General features: G+C 37.4%; 1 protein-coding gene across 2 annotated transcripts; it reads left to right on the forward strand.

Annotated features, from left to right (window-relative positions):
• The first annotated feature begins 1,432 nt into the window (after nt 1–1,432).
• On the forward strand, nt 1,433–15,262 carry LOC107801636 (uncharacterized). Of its 2 annotated transcripts, XM_075225821.1 has the most exons (12): nt 1,433–1,785; nt 1,888–1,961; nt 3,015–3,095; nt 3,507–3,591; nt 4,032–4,129; nt 4,615–4,702; nt 6,616–6,967; nt 10,273–10,497; nt 12,416–12,551; nt 13,362–13,484; nt 14,174–14,457; nt 14,585–15,262. In XM_075225821.1, the coding sequence occupies exons 1-12, from the start codon at nt 1,498–1,500 to the stop codon at nt 14,920–14,922; spliced, it is 2,172 nt and encodes a 723-aa protein (XP_075081922.1). In that variant the 5' UTR covers nt 1,433–1,497; the 3' UTR covers nt 14,923–15,262. The 2 variants fall into 2 exon arrangements, with proteins under 2 accessions (XP_075081922.1, XP_016480474.2); XM_016624988.2 differs by having other exon boundaries at nt 1,435–1,785; nt 14,174–15,262.
• Nucleotides 15,263–16,366: the final 1,104 nt, after the last annotated feature.

Genomic DNA, 16,366 nt, shown 5'->3' on the forward strand with positions numbered 1-16,366 from the left:
GCATCTATGTGACCTAAATCCGAATCTCAACGAAGTCGGAATGTATTAACAACCACGGGTGTATTGATTGCGACGTGGTTCGAGATGCATTTTCACGACGTTGCAATTCTATTAAAAAATAATAATAATAAAAGCGGTTTAAAGTTGATAAAAGCACAAGTTATAACATGTATTAAAATCAGATATTTAGCCATTATAACAATTTAAGCGACCGTGCTAGAACCACGGGATTCGGGGGTGCCTAACACCTTCCCTCGGGTCAACAAAATTCCTCACTTAGAATTTCTGGTTCGCAGACTTTATTTGGAAAGTCGAATATTTTCCTCGAATTGGGATTCAAGATAAACCGGTGACTTGGGACACCAAAAGCCAAACCTTTCCCAAGTGGCGACTCTGAATTAAATAAATAATCCAATTTCTAATATTGTCACTTAAAATGGAAAAACTCCCTCACGCATTTATCATTCGGGGTAGGCGCGCAAAAAGGAGGTGTGACAGTGTCCTTAACGTTTACATTGCACACATGAAGTTAAGGACGCCATGTCCTTAACATTTACACTACACAATGAAGTTAAGGACATGACAAGACACTTTGTACTTAATATTTACACAACATTCATGAAGTTAAGGACATCATGTCCTTAATATTTACACAATACTCATAAAGTTAAGGACACTATGTCCTTAACATTTACACTGCACATATAAAATTAAGGACATGAGGTCCTAAAGTTTAACAACAGAAGATGCAAATACAAGTTAAGAATATTATGTCCTTAACATTTACACTGCACATATGAAGTTAATACGCCATGACCTTAACATTCATGACATGATACTTTGTCCTTAATATTTACACAACATTCATGAAGTTAAGGACAATATGTCCTTAATATTTATACAACACTCATGTCTAGCACATGGGTATTTTCATTCGGGCAGATAAAAATTTATTAAACACTGGCTAAAGAGTAAATATATTTCAAACAATGACTAAAGAGTAAAGACATCTGTAATTAGTGGCTAACTGTGCACTTCCCCTTTAAATATACCTGTGCCGCTATAAGGTTGGTCCAAATATGCTACGTATTATTTTTTTTTAAAAAAGGAAAATGATTAAATTTGCCTTTGAACTATGCGAGCTAAATGGCCCCTTATTGTTGTCTCATTTTAATTGTAAATTCGAACATAGAATTTTAAAGTTATTTAAAAATAAAATTTATATATTTAAAAATTATGTTAAATGTAATAGTACAAGTTATAATAAATATAAATTAAAATATTTAAAAGACATATAAAAAAATCACGATCAAGAAACAACTATTTTACTCACGGAGTCATATGTCATATAAATTGGGACGGGGAGTATAACTTATTTACAAAAAGTAACTAGACCAAAATGTAAAAATAGAAACTCATGTGCAATTGTTAACTTCCACTCTATTAATCAACTCTCTCCTTCAGCTCCGGTTCGAATTATGTCAGTGTCGATCACAAATGGCTAAGAAGCGAAGCAGACAAGGAGGTCCGAGCTCGAGCCACCGGTCCGAAAGAGTCGAGTCTTCATCCCAGAACCACCGGACCCACGGCTCAGTAAAATCTCACACAAATCGGCACCGTTGGCTCACCACCTTCTGCATTCTCTTCGTTGCAATTTTTGTACTTATTTACCGTCAAAATTACTATTTCTCTACTACTGTTCGTGATGGTGGTGATAGTAACAGACCGTATGTTCACCAGCGTGGCCTCGTTAAAACCGATTTAACCTACCGTGAAATTCTCACTGTACATTTCTACTCCGCCAATTTCTATTTCTTTTGTAAAAAAATACATCTTTTGTTTATATATTTATTTTTGATTTATTTTGGTGAATTTTAAGAATTGCAGGAGAATTCTAAAGTCTCAGAAAATATAAGTCAGCGGTATTTTAGGAATCCTGTCCTGGCCTACATTACTCCATGGTATTTGCATTTGTTTAACTCTATGTTGAATAATGTTTAATTGTTACTGCTTCAGTTTATATGACGTAGTTTTACTCGTTTTAGAGTTGTAAGTAGAAAAAAAGGAGACTCTTGAAACTTGTGAATAAATCGGGAAGTTTATAGTTAGATGTTTCTAAGTATAGAAATATGTCATTCTTTTTTAAATGGACTAATAAGGAACAGAGAAAGTATGAAGTTTTATATGTCGAAATCCACCTTTTTCTTAATCTTTGTGAGTGGTTGATGGTTGGAAAGGACAAGAGAATACAAACTGATTTAGACACTAAACCCTACTCCATCCGTTTCAATTTGTGTGAACTTGTTTGACTGATACAAAATTTAAGAAAGAAAGGAAGACTTTTGCAATTTGTGGTCGCAAACTTGCCATAAAATTTGTGTGGCTATAAAAGCTTTGTCATTAAGAGTAAATCGGGAAGTTCAAGTTGAACTATTTTCAAATTCAGAAAAGGGCCATCTTTTTTATTTTTTTGGAATAGACCAGTAAGGAAATAGTTCCATCCTTTTTGGAACGGAGGGAGTACTAGATTATAAGACCTGCTCTGGGTAATGTTCATAATGTCATGCACTTAAACAGGAAACCTTTTTTAGTGTAGAACTCAAATTATGTGTCTATTGAGGTTTGTAGAGCCGGGGGATGGTTGCGGTAGGTTGATGACTATTCGAAAAATAGTTAAATTATGAAGAGTCTTCATAGGTGGAATGGATATAGAGGACTCTTATAGTCGAACCAACTACTTTGGGGTTGAGGAGGAGTTATATTAGTAGTTTGTTCTTTGTTTTAAGCAAAGGGGTTATTTCATGACAGGAAAATTCTGCAATCGGTGAGGATTCAAGTGATGGATAAATGTGGAAAAATTAAAACTTTGGGAAGGGGGAACCTTTTACTAGCTTGTTTCTGTTCATTTTAGCATGAAAGAATGCTGAATAGAAATTTCTTAGATGTGCCAATGTGGAACTACCTATTAAAAGAAATTGTTTCTACAGTTCATGACGGTATGACCAATGGTGCAGGAATTCAAAAGGCTATGACCTGGCGAAGAAGTTCAGTTCTAAAATTACACATCTGTCACCTGTTTGGTATGAACTGAAGAAGTAAGTGGACTCATGATTAGCTTAACTGCTGAATAGTGAAAGTACCTTGGGGATACATTGAAGCATAATGCAGTTATCATAAACTATGTGTTTTCATGCTATTCAATTGGCTCTGTGACGTTGTCCATGAGATGATTAATTTTAAAGCCTGATCCTTCTCTTGAGAACAACGACTAAGCTGTTAGATATAGTTGTTTTTTGTTGTTTTCTCTATAACCACCAGGTCCTTGCTACTATCAAATAAATGAAAGTAATGAATCAAAATTTAATCAAGTATAGGAATGGGTACTGATTTAGAGGGGCTCCAATATCAGGAATACTCTTCAATATCTTACGACTATAAGAGAACTGTTTGTATTATAAGCATTTCCACGTTTTAATATCATTACTTCTTGTACTTTATGATGCCAGTGAAGGAAGTAAATTAGTTCTGAATGGAAGACATAATGCTGATAGAGGATGGATTTCAGACATTCGAATGAAAGGAAATTCTCTGGTATGGTAACCGACCACATTGAAATGTATATTATTGCAGATATAATATGTAATTTGTGGCACTCATACAGCTGGAACACCGTGAGGTGAACAAAAGGGGGGAACATGATTTCATCAGGAGTCTAGGGTGAAGTGTTGGGTTACTGCTTAGAATTGGTTCCTTTACCACTGTATTTTATTTCTGATAAGCCGGGGAGGTTGGGTTTGGCTCGGGGGTCGAAGGCATCTGGTACTGTTTGTCTAGTACTTGTTCGACCACTTGCTCCCAAGAAAGTTTTTTTCTTGGAATTGCTTGCCGTTGCCTAACAGGTCCCCTGAATAGAGAAGCCTATAGAGATGATGCTAATTGCTAACAGCTGAGAATTAACTAATCGTCTAATCTTTACCTTAAGTTGGGTCACCAACTTATCTAATGGTCTTCTTCCTGTTCTCTATGTATAGATTTTACCTAGAGTTGTCTTGGAGGCAATTCCAGTGGACCTGCTTAAGAAGAAGAGGCTTAGGGAGAAAGCAATCAACCTTATCATAACGGAGTGCAAGTGAGTCTCTGTTTTAGCTGTCTGCTTGAATTTTCTTATCTTTATTGACTTTTCCATGAAGGTGGGGGGAAGGGGATGGTGTGGGTACTCAACTATAAGTTAAATTGGTGCTATTTGCTGCCACCTGTGCTGTGTACAAAGATAGTGACTGAATAATTTATGCATAATATTATAAAGTAGAAAGTGTATGCTCTATCAGATAGTTTTGTTCGTCGGCTTGGACTATAGAGATAAGTTTTGCCAAATGTGTATCTTGTGAGTGTTTGCTAGCGATTTTCATTCTATTACCTACTTATTTTGGTTAAATTTTGCTTAGAGATATTGTAACTGATTTAATATCTTTATCCTACCAATAATGATTGCTGACTTCCTATACTGTTACAAATAGTAACCTTCATTCAGTGGTTGGAAATGCAATTATTATATCTTTTCTGTCTATACATTTTCTTCATCCACACACTTTGGAATCCTTTTATCTTATGTAGGGAACTGGAGTATGATGGTATTGTGCTTGAATCCTGGTCAAGATGGGTAGCTTATGGCATCTTGCATGATTCAGATAAGAGAAACATGGTTAAGTGCTTACCTTCTTTCTTCTTCTTCTTGTTCTTTGCTTTTTCCTTTCAGTGATACACTTAGGAATGATGACCATTTGTGTAGAGCCTGAACTATAACACGCTTTGTTGTTCTTATAAGATGGTGTGTGGTTCTAACTTCTGCAAAACAATTGACCCCTAAGTTTTATAAGATCCTATCTTGTACTTTTCAATTTTCTTTTTTTGATTGCATCCAGAATTATACATGTTTGTGCAAGAGTACTATGATGCGACATCCTTGGGAAGTCTTCTTGTTGTATCTCTTGCCGAGCCCAACTTATTTGGTATTGAGGCATTGGTTGACTGCGAAAGTGAAAAATATTATTTACTAGATAGAGTTGTAAGGAAAATTGACTGAGTTGTGCTCTTAAAGAAAGCAAGTGTTTTTCCCATTAATTGCAAAATGGTTTCATCAGTGAATTGAGAATGTCACAGTAAACAGTGCATATGTAACAGTATAAGACTTCGCATTTTCATTCAGATCTTTGTTGGGGAGAATCATTTTTTCCTTCCCAACTGAGGTAAATGCCAAACATTATGTGTCATAGTATTTAAGGTTAGACCACTACCTTGATAGTAGTTTCCGGTAAAATCAGTAGTTTATTACCTATGTAGAAATGTCTATTCACTCTACTAATAAATACAAGGTGGAACATCATTTCCCAACTCTTTCAATCTACGCAACCCCTCTAATTGTCATTTAAGTGCCAAAGGCCCTTAATTATTGGGAAATAAATGTCAAAAGCCCTAAAATTGTGGAGATATATTTTTTGCTATGCATCTTGTTGATGCCATTTAATGAAATTCCCTTACTTCGTCTATTTTTTTTGGAGATATAACAGACCCTATAATTACTATTATATTATTTAAGTAGCACTCGCTTACAAATAAACATATCTGCCCATCAGTTCCTTTGCAAATCTAAGCTCAACAATGGTTCAAGTTGCCCACTGATAGTGCTTCAAATAGGTATAGTTAGCTGTTTCTTTCTTCTTTTGGTTTTGTTAAATGGCTATGTGGGTATGCTGGTTACAAATATATGCCAAGGAGCATTGCCCCTTTGAACAATGCTGTTCTAATCAGACCTTGAAATGATCATTCATCAAGGAGGTCCGAATTGGCATTATCTGAGCCCACCTTACTTTTGGTGTATAATGAGTCTTGTAAACAATTAATGGTCTCCTAACTTTTTTATGTCATAAAATTTCTACTCTTATTATCAATAACTTTTTATGTTGTGGCTGTCAATTATACAATAGTCAGATTCACCCAAAAATAAAAATAAAAATTATTTAATCAGTTAATTGTAGTCATTTATCCATTTTATTTTGACTAATTGGCCTGTGAGAATGTGGTGAATCCTTCTGGAAGAACATTTAAGGTCCTCTATGTAAAGAAATAATAAAAAGGATGAAAAACATTTAAGTCTAAAGGCCCGGGTTGCTGTTTCTGTTTGGTGATTGTGCCTAAGATGTAGGCGGGAATGTTCGGCTACATGCACTGTGACGGTAAGATTGGATGTGAAACACAGCTACAATGAAATTGAGGTTCTAAAGGCACAGATTATTTTCTTCATTAAACCAAGAGTGTAAGTTGTTGTTTCCTTTGTTCATATAAGTCAATTTACAGTATGGATGCAGAAAATAATGTTAAAAGATTTTAGAGAATCAGGGGAGTTTGACATTTAAATCTACATTTTTGACCTTTTGGTAAGATGATTTGATCCTTAGTTTATAATTTTTTTTTTTTTTTTTTTTTTTTTAACTTAAGGAACTCTGCATGGGTGAGTGTAATTTTGCCATATGGAGTAGTTCACAAGATTTTTAGAGAAAGGAGTTTACAAGATTGCTGATGGTCTTTTTTAACTTGTTTGATGGGTTGCGAGTGTAGGCATTAAAATTTATAAAACAACTTGGAGAAGCTATGCATTCTGTGCACTTAGAAAGGAATGGCAAGACAAATCTACAGTTAGTATATGTGATAGGTCCACCACGTACAGATAAGCTGCAGGAGCATGATTTTGGACCAGAAGATTTACAAGCTCTGAGTGATGCTGTAGATGGTTTCTCTCTTATGACGTATGACTATTCAAGTCCTTACAATCCAGGTCCCAATGCACCTCTGAAGTGGATACGCTCGACCTTGCATCTTCTTGCCGCTGCTGGCTGCAAAGGTAGGAGATTGGCTGAAAAGATCTTTGTCGGGCTCAACTTCTATGGCAATGATTTTGTCCTGTCAAAAGGTATGTATATATTTATCTTGCTGTGCTATATGTAGTAACAATACCCCTTCCCCCCTGAGGAAAAAGAAGAAATAGAACCTCTAATGATATCTAGGATTGCCTTATAGAAAATGCTAAAAGTGCAAGGTTTACTGAAACATACCAACAAATAGCTAAAGGGAATTCTAACTTTCCCTAATCTGTAAAGTTTTGACGAAGAACATTGGAACTTTCTGAAATTATAGATGTAGAGACCAAGTTAATATTCATGTCATGTAAAGGACTGCTAAATTTTATTTTAAATGATTCCAGTTGATCACTCATCTCCGTTGAGATCTTGGGATATATAGTTTGCTGGATGGAAATGCAACTAAAATATTCAGTTGGCTATGGGTGAATGCAAGGATGTAGTTTCAATTTACCTTGGCCTATGAGAGTAACATCAGCAGAATATTTAAGGATAAATTTTAATGATTCAAGTGCAATGAAACTGCGAGAATGCACGGGAGACAATATTATTGATTAATATTGACAATGATACAATGAGCCATATATATATATATATATCAAACTAACACTCTCCCTTAAGCTGGTGCATATAAATCATATGTACCGAGCTTTTTACATATATAACTAATACGAGAACTAGTGAGGGACTTGGTGAAAATATCAGCAAGCTGATCATTCAACTTCACAAATTTTGTAGCAATATCCTCCGAGAGTATCTTTTCTCTAACAAAATGACAATTAATCTCGATGTGTTTATTTCTCTCATGAAACACGGATTTGACGCAATATGAAGAGCAGCTTGATTATCACACACAAGTCCCATCTGACTAATCTCACCAAATTTCAACTCCTTGAGCAACTGTTTGATCCAAATTAGCTCACATGTCGCCGTAGCCATTGCTCGATATTCTGCTTCTGCACTAGACCGAGCAACCACATTCTGTTTCTTGCTCTTCCAAGACACCAAATTTCCTCCTACTAAGACATAATATCCAGACGTAGAACGTCTATCAGAAGGTGATCCTGCCCAATCAGCATCCGAGTATCCAACGATCTGCTCATGGCCTCGATCCTCAAACAATAAGCCTTTGCCTGGAGCTGATTTTATATACCGAAGAATGCAGACAACTGCATCCCTTTTGCGTTCTCGAGTAACCCAGAAATATGCACTTAAGAGCACGAAGAGCTAACTTTTCTTTTCCTGGAGTAAGGTCATGAACAAAGCACGTACTCCCAAAGACACGGGGTGGAAGAGAGAACAAAGGTAAGTGGGGAAACAATACAGAGAATGGAACTTGATTTTGGATAGCTGAAGATGGCATACGATTAATAAGATAACAAGATGTAAGAACTGCATCCCCCAAAAACGCAGCGGAACATGGGATTGTATGAGTAGGGTACAACCAGTTTCAATAAGATGTTTATTCTTTCTTTCAGCTACCACATTTTGTTGGGATGTGTATGGACAAGATGTTTGATGAATAATCCCATGAGAGTTCATAAACTGCTAAAATGGGGAAGACAAATACTTTAGGGCATTATCACTACGAAATGTGCGGATAGAAACCCCAAATTGATTTTGAATTTCAGCGTGGAAGGTCTGGAAAATAGAAAACAACTCAGATCGATTTTTCATCAAAAATATCCAAGTGCACCTGGAATAATCATCAATGAAACTGGCAAAGTAGTGGAATCCCAAAGTAGAACTGACCCGACTAGGACCTCAAACATCTGAATGGACTAAAGTACAAAGTGACTTTGCTCGATTATCAAGACGCCGAGGGAAATGGGAGCCGGTATGCTTACCGAGCTGACATGACTCACACTCTAGAGTGGACAATTGAGATAAGCCAGGTACCATTTTCTGAAGTTTTGACAAACTGAGATGTCCTAACCGTTTATGTAATAAATCTGGAGAATCAGTAACGGGACCAATTATTAGAGGAAGACAAGATGCGAGTCCATGTGATTTTGCAAGGATAAGGTAATAAAGTCCATCTGATTCACGTCCGGTACCAATGATCCGCCCTGTACTGCGTTCTTGTATAACAACAAGGTCATCAAGAAATAAAACAACATATTTAAGTGATTTGGCTAAGCGACCAACGACTATGAGATTAAAAGGACTACCAGGAACATAAAGAACTGAGTCTAGAGGTAAGGAATGAAGTGGACTTGCTTGACCTATTGCAGTTGCCATGACTTGAGACCCATTGGCCATTGTGACTGATGGAAAAGATTGAGAATATAAAATACTAGTGAAAAGAGATTTGCTACCAGAAATATGATCAGATGCACCTGAATCAATGACCCAAGACTCAGAAGGTGAAGATTGGGAGACACAAGTCATGCTACTATTTGTTGGAACAATAGAGGTTAATTTTGAAGATGTCTGTTTATGTGCTTTGTACTGAAGGAACTCAATTAAATCCGGTAAGGAAACCATCTGGATTGGATTCAATGCATTGGATCCAACGGATTGTGTGTCTAAGGCTTCTAATAAGGATGACATTATAATGTTCACGCCGGAAAAAAACAGAAAATTTTCTGAAAATCACTGTTTCGCCGGAAATCAATGTTCACACCGGAAAAATATAAGTTGTCGGAATCAGGTTTAAATTGGATGGGTAGGCTCGGAATTGCAAGACGATTACACTATTCAAAAGAACTTTTTCAAATTCAGCCGGAACACTGTTCATGTGTCGGCGTGTGGGACAGACGCGCCGGCGACGGCAGAACTCCAGCAGGCGCGTGGGTGAGTGTTTTCAGGTGGTTTTTTTCTGGGGTTTGGTCGTCTATCTCTTGGGAACCTTTTGGTGGTGTTGGATTTCGCACAACACTGATAATTAGTGACTTTGAAGCAAATAGTCACTTAGGCCACCGAAAAATTGCACGGCGACAAGGTCTTTCTTCCCGGAAGTCGCTGGAATGATGCACATCGATAGGTTTCTCACTAATACTCTAATACCATGTGAGAATGCACGGGCGAAAAGATATATTATTGATTAATTATGACAATGATACAATGAGCCCTATTTATATATAATACATGTCCTACTCCTAATACATATGGGATTAGAGTTATTTACTACTATTTAACTATCAAACTAACACAACTTTAAAGTCGATTCAAGTATTAGTGATTAAACGTCTCTAATATTTGAATTTTCAAAAATAATTTAACCATACGATTGGGTGATTATTTCATCCTATGTGGGTTTCCATGAAGTGGCACTAATAATAATCCTTAAAGAGCATAATGATTGTTTAGTTGTTTGTATCTGTTCACCATTTGCGAAGGATCATTACCTGCACAGGTTTAGGTGGGGGGCCTATCATATCACACGAATATCTCTCTTTGTTGGAGGAACACAAGCCTTTAATTCAGTGGGAGGAGGACAGTGCTGAGCATTTCTTCTTGTATTCTGACAATCAGCAAGTCCAGCATGCTGTATTCTACCCGTCGCTCATGTCACTTGCAGTGCGGCTTGAGGAAGCTCTTTCATGGGGGGCAGGCATTTCAATTTGGGAAATTGGTCAAGGTCTGGAATACTTTTTTGATATTTTGTAGTATTTTAATCTTCACTTGGCATTGTTGCCTAGTCTTACATTTCCATTTGTTTAATTGAATAGTAGAAAGAGACTTTGTTGGTACATCTGTTGCGGATTAGTTTCTGAATCTACATTAGTAACATCAATAACAGCTCTATGTTTCCAGTTTCATTTCACTTGTACTTTTCTTCTATAAGATCGGTCTTCCTTTTTTTTTTTTGGAAGTGTGAGGATCTTAAAATTGTTCTCTTTTGTCAATAGCAAGGGGTGATCGATTATTTCTTTCTTTGGTGAAATCCCGGGTGTTGTCTAATTTTGTAAACGTGCACTGTTGTGCGTGGCTCTTTTCACTACTGAAATTGCATGAGTTTTACTCTGGGAATTTGCGGATATTACCTGGTCAGTCACATTGACCCCACTTGTGGGACTACACTGGATATGTTGTTGTTGTACCTGGTCAGTCACATGACTAGAAATTCTTTTTGGTTTTCCATTGGGGGTGAGGATACATTTGCACTCAAGTGTGCAAAACTGTTGAAGAAGAAAGAAGCTCCAGCAGGAAGCAGTTGCCAGTGCCATTTGCTGTGGAACTACACTTTGCATTGGAAATTCTTGGAAATTTGGGTAGTCTTCTGCATCAATAATTTCATTTTTTTATAGGGAAAATATTTTTATGGTGATCATTCTTGTAATGAAAAACCTGATGCTTGAATCGTATAAATCAGTCAAGTTAACTTTGGTCAGATTTGATGTCTCGACAAGGGTTCATTTCCAATTTCGAGTTGGCAGTTATGGAGTTTCCATTCAGTGGAAAAAAAAAAATAGAAATAAAATATTTCTCCTATTTCATTTTACATCATTAGTTTGATTTGTACAAGTATGGATGAATGTTGAAGTAATAGTAGTTTAAAAATTTTAATTTGAAAGGAAATTAGTTTGATATATATTATCCAAAGGCCAAAGGCAAATTTATTCGAAATCTTAAATGGAGGATAAATATAATACAACTACAACAAATCCAGTGAAATTTCACAAGTGGGATCTGGGAGAGTACCCCTACCAAATTGTTTTCTGCGCAAGAAAATTTGACTATTTTCCCTTTGGAAAAAAAAAAAGAACGAAGGAAGTAGCAGGTACTATGAGGGCCCCCAGGGCCTAGCTCAAGTGGCAAAGGGTGGTGGGTTTGTGTCTTAGGTCACAGGTTCAAGCCCCCATACCATGCAAAGCAAATCCTGGTATTTAAGTCGAGAAGGGTAGAGGGGCGGGCCCATTATCAACCGAGTTTCGAAGACTGCGGTTGGTCCAAACGATCGGCCTAGATGGATTTCTCGGTCATCAAAAAAAGTAGTAGGTACTATGAGTTCCTATCTTGAATGTAAAAGAATGTGTTGATAGTCAACTAATGCAATGTGCGTTGACTCTGTCAATTACCTTTGTTAAGGGCATGAAGACTAATAAGCAAGTCTTCACACTTCATTTCCTCTAATTTGTATACCTTCCAATTCATTTCTTTGAATTTTCCCTTTTCATTCATTTTTTATTCTCTCTCACTAGCAAAAAGCAAAATTACCTTTCCTCATCAAGCTCAAATTCATATTCAGATCTGCAATTTTTCTGTTGACTATGTTTTTAGCCTTGTTTAAGTTCAACCATCATCTCTGGTTTTGCGCTCTACTGGAGCGTAGTCAGCTAGCTTCGTGACTTTGCTTAGCGTTCAGATTTTGCGGAAAATGGGAGAGGAGAATTGTTGGGAGAGAGAAGTTGTAATAACTGAGCTAACCAAGGGGAGGGAATTGATGTGTCAGCTGCAAAAGCACTTTGATCCCATGAAACAGGATGTATGCCAGTATTTATCTGTGGAAATACTTTCTTCTTATGATAAAGCACTGTCCCTCTTAAATGGCACAGCTTTATCAGTAATGAGCAAAGGCAAACAGATTATCAATTCAGCACCATCTTCATCAACTGCTAAGCTGGAATCTCCTCATCTTCCGGTTGATAGTAGCACAAAGAGTTCTGACCGTCCTTCTAACTCCAGGAAGAGGTATTTTCATCCCTCTCTTTTTTCCCGCTCTTCTTAGTTTAATCATGAAGGGGAGCCTTGGAGTACCGACAAAAGTTGTCTCCGTGTGATCTATAGGTCACGGGTTCGAGCCACTGAAATCTAGCTGAAAGAGTTTTGACCGTCCTTCTAACTCCAGGAAGAGGTATTCTCATCCCTCTCTTTGTCCCCCTCTTCTTAGTTTAATCATCTGGTTCTGAACCAACTTCCCGACTAATCTAGATTTGTGCCGTAGAAAGCCCACTATAGAGAGTTCCAAAGAGAATTCCATTTCCGGTGCTCTAAACTAAGACCTCTTGTTAAAGGTGAAGTAACCTTTACTATCCACAACTGCACCCTCTCAATTGTAACTGGTTAGAGTACAAAATTTAGCACAAGTGGAAGTTATATGTGCTACATTTAAGCTTATAGATCTTTAGAACATTCAAAGAGTAGCGAATTGCTTTAGATCTTAGTGGTAAATTGAATGCTTTGCACAATCTGGCTCTCTTGGTACCTAGCTTAGCAAGGGAAGCGTGGTGCACAAGGTATCCCGTGTTCTCGCAGGGTCCGGGGAAGGGTCTCGCCCCAAAGGTGTGATGTAGACAGCCTATCCTAATGCAAACATTAGTGGCTGCTAACACGGCTCGAACCCCTGACCTGTAGGCTCTTAGTACCTAGCTAATCTTGATATAATATGGTTAAGTGATGATTTAAAGAAAGATTTTATATGAATGAAATTGGAGTATTCTTTCATTTGATGGAGGTTCTTGTTAGGAACTTTTATTTTTGTGAGACAATTAATCATTGTAGGAAGATGATCTCGCGAAGGACAGAGTACGTACATGCTCGATCCGGAGAAGAGGTTCCACCTGAGGATGGATACAGTTGGAGAAAATATGGACAGAAACATATTTTAGGAGCAAAATATCCCAGGTGAGAATTTGTTTCTCTATGTTCCTTGCTCAGCAGCAACCAGAATCTGGACATCTCTGTCTTCATGTATATACCAAGTTCCCCTTCATTTTTTGACATGAATTGGCTTAAGGGTTGGATGGTACTACACTAAGTTGCTCGGACACGGGTGTGGGTGTCCGACACGAGTGCGGATCTAGAGATCGGATCCTTCAAAATGTAAATTCTAATTTTCTGGGATACGGATCCTAGTACGGATATAGGTACCGGGATCCAGCTAAAATAATTCAAAAAATACAAATATCAAAATATCTCTAAATTATGAGAGATTTTGTGGAATACTTATGTATAACTTGTAAAGTGTAAATTTCTTTTTTATTCTCAAGCTCTAGATACGTTAAAGATTGATTTCCTCGATAAAGTATGTTTATTTTCTCAAATTTACCCTGGTTTTGGTTTTGATTTTGAGAATCAAATAGTATATCGTCTCGAATTTTTTCGTCCGTCATGGTCAAAGTACCCAAAATTATTTGACCAAATCCGGTATGGATCCCATACCCACACAATACTCAGTGTCGTGTCGATAGGTGTGCGGCACCTAAACCGCCGTGTCAAAGCAACTTAGGTAATACACTATCCATGTTAATTTCACATATTGATCATTGAATTCCAGGTTAACTTCTAACAATTATTTTTCTATGGCACTGCAGAGAATATTATCGATGTGCTCGTCGTCATTTGTCTAAATGTATTGCTACTAAGATGGTCAAGCGAAGTGACACAGAGCCGCCAATTTTTGAAGTTATTTATGGAGAAAGTCACAGTTGTGGTCAAGAAAGCAAAAACCAAAATGAAGACTTACCTGCACCTGTGCTAACAGTGCTAACAAAAGAAAAACAATCTGAAGAAGTTGGAAGAAGAGGGGAAATATCTGAATCTGATATTGCTGAGATGGTTTCAACACCAAATAATTCATTCAACAATTCCTCAACAGGTGTTGTATTCTCATCAAACTCCAATTCCAATTCACTATTCAACATCGCCAATTCCGACTTCATTTCCACACCAACTTCTTCACCCCATCCTGACTGGAATTTTTTGTCATTTGATGATGATGCTAGACTCACCGCTTTACTTAATGATGGACCTGAAAATGTTAGCTGCACTTATAAAGGTGTCGATTTCATCTCCACACCAACTTCAGTCCGCAATTTGTTACTTGATGATAGTCTCACTACCTTATCTAATAGTGCACCTCAAAATGCGAGGCGCATCTATAGAGGTGTCCGCCAGCGTTCTTGGGGGAAATGGGCAGCTGACATCCGCGATCCCAAGCGTGGTGCTCGCGTCTGGCTTGGCACTTTTGACAATTCTCATGATGCTGCTGTGGCTTACGATGATGCCGCCTATAGATTGTACGGGAAAAATGCCAGAGTCAACTTCCCTGAGCGTTACATGAAACATGCATAGAATTTCAGGCCCATGAAGAATGCGCCAGGGAAATCTACAGTCAAACTTACGAGTTCAGTAGTACGAACAACTTTGGTTCAAGCCCTATATTTGTGTTGAGAAATGTAGTTCGGTTGATGAGTAGACAATGCAACATTTGGATTGTCCAAGTAGACACCCCTCTTACAATTAGTCTCTATATATTTATGTTAGATCATCTTCTCCCATATCTTGAAAAGGGATGATGCTTATTTTGGAACCCTGTTTACACTGAAATAATGGAAACAGACGACTGAAATCAGAGGCGGATCCAGAATTTAATTTTAATGGGTTCAATTTTAACTTTCCTATTCCTAGTCCCTTATTTCTATACAGTGTGTCAGTATTAGCAGTAAGATTGGCACTATTCTTGTAGTTTCGTATCCCTGGATCTCTATCATTACTCGTTGTATTATTTGCTTTTATTGTTTGTTTACCTCGTGGTTGCTATTGTTTCTGTATCATTCCATTTTCTTTTTCTTTTTTAACGTTCTTGAGCCGAGGCTCTTTCGGAAATAGCCTCTCTATCTTCATAGGTAGGGGTAAGGTCTCCGTACATACTACCCTCCCTAGACCCCACTTGTGGGGATTTCACTGGGTTGTTGTTGGGTTCAATTTTAAGATTTTTAGCATTGCACTAATTGTACTGTTAAAATTATGTATTCAAATCTAATATTTATTAAAATTTTAGTAGATTTTTATATATAAATTCATACATCTGAAATGTTACATTCGCCCTCGACTGAAATCTAGCTGAAAGAGTTTTGACCGTCCTTCTAACTCCAGGAAGAGGTATTCTCATCCCTCTCTTTGTCCCCCTCTTCTTAGTTTAATCATCTGGTTCTGAACCAACTTCCCGACTAATCTAGATTTGTGCCGTAGAAAGCCCACTATAGAGAGTTCCAAAGAGAATTCCATTTCCGGTGCTCTAAACTAAGACCTCTTGTTAAAGGTGAAGTAACCTTTACTATCCACAACTGCACCCTCTCAATTGTAACTGGTTAGAGTACAAAATTTAGCACAAGTGGAAGTTAGAAGTTTAAGAAATTATGAAGTACATAAGAGGAGGATGATGCGTATTAAGTAATGTTTTGGCGGATAAAGTCATGGCTATGATTACCTCGATAAACGGCAAAAGCTATGCTAAATCATGGGTTGACGTGTGTTCGGAACATTAAATGCGGAGAGACGTGCGTCTAATCATCCGACAGAGGATTGCAGAGGGGGTTATAGTAATTCCCACAAAAAAGAACTATTTCTACCAACTTTCCGGTAACACAAGATTATGTCACCGAAAAGCAGGGGTCCTATCTGTATAGGGAAAAAATACGACATGATACGTGGCCGCTTAAAGGAAGGACACGTGGAACCTAAGATGGGGATGACCACCGAACATAGCTATTCCGCTTGTCACC

The sequence above is a fragment of the Nicotiana tabacum genome, chromosome 11 (genome assembly GCF_000715075.1).
Source record: "Nicotiana tabacum cultivar K326 chromosome 11, ASM71507v2, whole genome shotgun sequence".
Lineage (NCBI taxonomy): Eukaryota > Viridiplantae > Streptophyta > Magnoliopsida > Solanales > Solanaceae > Nicotiana > Nicotiana tabacum.

What these genes read in the sequence shown, in the direction of transcription:
- LOC107801636 (XM_016624988.2), top strand. Translation starts at nt 1,498, where the DNA reads ATGGCTAAGAAGCGAAGCAGACAAGGAGGTCCGAGCTCGAGCCACCGG. An exon ending in ATTCAGATAAGAGAAACATG is followed by an intron (nt 4,703 to 6,615) that starts GTTAAGTGCTTA and finishes TTGCGAGTGTAG; the next exon opens with GCATTAAAATTTATAAAACA. An exon ending in AATTTGGGAAATTGGTCAAG is followed by an intron (nt 10,498 to 12,415) that starts GTCTGGAATACT and finishes TAAATGGCACAG; the next exon opens with CTTTATCAGTAATGAGCAAA.